At 46.2% G+C, this 2,500-nt stretch overlaps 1 protein-coding gene across 1 annotated transcript in view; it reads left to right on the plus strand.

Annotated features, from left to right (window-relative positions):
* Positions 1–2,089: 2,089 nt before the first annotated feature.
* Pmar_PMAR027685 (conserved hypothetical protein) overlaps positions 2,090–2,500 on the plus strand; it is a gene marked incomplete at both ends in the record, with an annotated part of 494 nt that continues 83 nt past the window's right edge. Inside the window, 3 exons of the mRNA XM_002780704.1 lie at positions 2,090–2,186; positions 2,234–2,359; positions 2,401–2,500. The exon at positions 2,401–2,500 is cut by the window's right edge and continues 83 nt beyond it. Coding sequence (XP_002780750.1) covers positions 2,090–2,186; positions 2,234–2,359; positions 2,401–2,500 — 323 coding nt within the window. The remainder of the gene's footprint in view (positions 2,187–2,233; positions 2,360–2,400) is intronic.

Raw genomic sequence — 2,500 nt, forward strand, 5'->3', positions numbered from 1 at the left:
TGAGCAAGCAATATCTGAATCATACAATATGGAATAATAATTGATGAAAATTTAATTAACAACTTAAACCAAAGGCAGATCGTCATCAGGAGTGGATAGGTCTTATTAATGTCGGTGAGACACGGTCTGTGCGCAAGAGCGTGCAGCATTGGTTCTCCATCGACACAAAGTGTTCCACTTTGTCATCAACTCCTTAGTCTGTAGAGTCTGAATACGATTGCCGCCTCGAATCGGATTGTGCCTATGATTATTCTTATAACTAATGTAGCTACTCTATTGAAGTACTCAGATAGTATCAGCATTACAGATAATTATCTTTACCTGAATAGTACTACAGGTGATTACAGATAAGCATATGAACCAACCACAACATGACACTATCACCATAAAAGGAATGCATCAGTACGTACTTAATACCGACTGCCGGCTATAATTACAATCAATCCTACAATGTAGGATTGCTCATGATATAGGAAAAGCGTCCCACGATCTTATCAGACTGCACCACCGAGAGGCCAAATCCGCCACTCGGCTCGACGGCCGCAGGCTTCGCATAATATGCAACTCGGTCACGGAGACGCACAGCTGGCGATCATGGACCATCTTCATCAGAGCTTGTACCGCGTCCCGCTTCCGCAGACTCTGATTCTTAGGCATAATTGCTGCTCGGGTGAACTGTGGAGGATACGCTTTGTGAGTTATACAGTACAGTTTTTCTCAATTTGAGGACGCATAGGAGAGGAGACGTTCGAGCCGCAGTCAGATCCATTCGGACGTGAAGAGGGATTGTTTGGCATGCACGACGTTCGAGCCGACAAGAAAAATGGCAAATTTTTCTTGTTTGGCATGCCGACAAAAAATGGCGGGTGATTACAGAAATACGCGAGGACGGATTTAGAGTTTTTGCGGGCGGCGCGCATGAGAATATGCCCAAGCGCCACTGTAGACCAAGGCAATCTTGAGCACTCGGCGAATCTTGCATATTCCTCAAGAAACACAACAAATCTTGAAGATTGTCACTGTGGCAGTGCCACATGAGACATTTTAGTAACGGTGTGAATCCGGAAGTAGTTGGAGCGGTTTTTAATACAGGTTTCAATGGAACCTGCGTTCGAATTTCCGGAACATTCTCGGTCTTGATGCCTGCAGTGTCTCAGTACGTTCCAAAAATTACAAATATTTGGATATTCAGTGATCATGCACCTGAGTCTGTAGCACAACACGTCCCCGCAATCGCATTAATGCCTCCGTGAGCAGAAACTGTGGATTGAACGTTTCCTCGCGCTTCGGGACTGACTTACAGAAATAAGGGCATAACTTGAAATTTAAGGGGGAAAATTTAAAAATAGGGGCATGCCTCAAGAATTAGGGGCGCGCGCTGCATGCAACCGTCTGTCTGCACTCAATCTCCACTAACTATTGAATCCTTATGTCCGGTTCTGCATCGAGTTCTAGTCCTCCGGAAGCCTTCGACCAGCACTTCCTTAACAGTATCATCCAATTTAGTACCTTGTAAGTCCATGAGAGTAGCACGAGCAAGTCACCATTGTCGACAAGGAACTCTCCAGATTCTGGAGAGTTGCTTTTTTCTGCTTCTACTGGAGTCCAGAAGAGAAGCAGTTTTGGATATATCCATATCACTAACGTACACTAGACTAGAATCGCATCACACGAGGGCCGACCTCTGATGCTTAGTTTGCCATAGCATGTCCAGCCTTGACAACGACACCTCAGCCTATGAGAGTTTAGTGTCGGTAAATTCAATTCTCTTCTCAACTGCATTGCTCCTGACGTTCGTATGGGGGTAATAAACTTCCTTGTCGTTGACATGTAGCCCTAGGCCCTCAGGTACTTTATAAATACGGGGAAGTCTCGACATATATCGCAGTCGACTGGAGCTGTTATTATTGGGTTTATCATGGGAGTCGTAGGTCCCTGGTTCAATCCCCGGTCAGGGTATGTCCTATAATCAGGTGATCAGGCTCCTAGGAGCAGGAGACCGTAAGGAGATATTAGGGATAAGTGCGGAACTGTTCTATTTCGTAAAACGCTAGATTCACTCGGGGTGGTCAGCCTGGTAGCTCCATAGGCACTGTTACCGCCGATTATATTCGAGGCCAGTTTCTCGCTCAACACGGATATGTTCATGAGCAATCTCACATCAATATTAGTCTTCGCGTTCATCGGTACCATAAATCGGTCAATTCATCATCCAAGTCGAGTACCTCTATAGGCACAACCATATCGGCCTATGTTACGTCCATAGGGTTGTGGACGTTCTCTACTACCTGGCTTGTCGGCCTTAAGAATACAGATGCCCTGCGGGGTTACTGTATGACATTTGGGGCTCTCATCTCCAGTGAGTAGCATCCTGCCCTCCTCAGCAACAGCCTGTCGAAGGTACCGATCCAGTAGCAGTGATGGCGCTCATGAGGGGGTCCAAATACCGACCCAATAAGACATTGCATTCTCTGGTCTTCGGTGAGAGCGTCTTGAACGA

The sequence above is a fragment of the Perkinsus marinus genome (assembly GCF_000006405.1).
Source record: "Perkinsus marinus ATCC 50983 genomic scaffold scf_1104296944160, whole genome shotgun sequence".
Classification (NCBI taxonomy): domain Eukaryota; phylum Perkinsozoa; order Perkinsida; family Perkinsidae; genus Perkinsus; species Perkinsus marinus.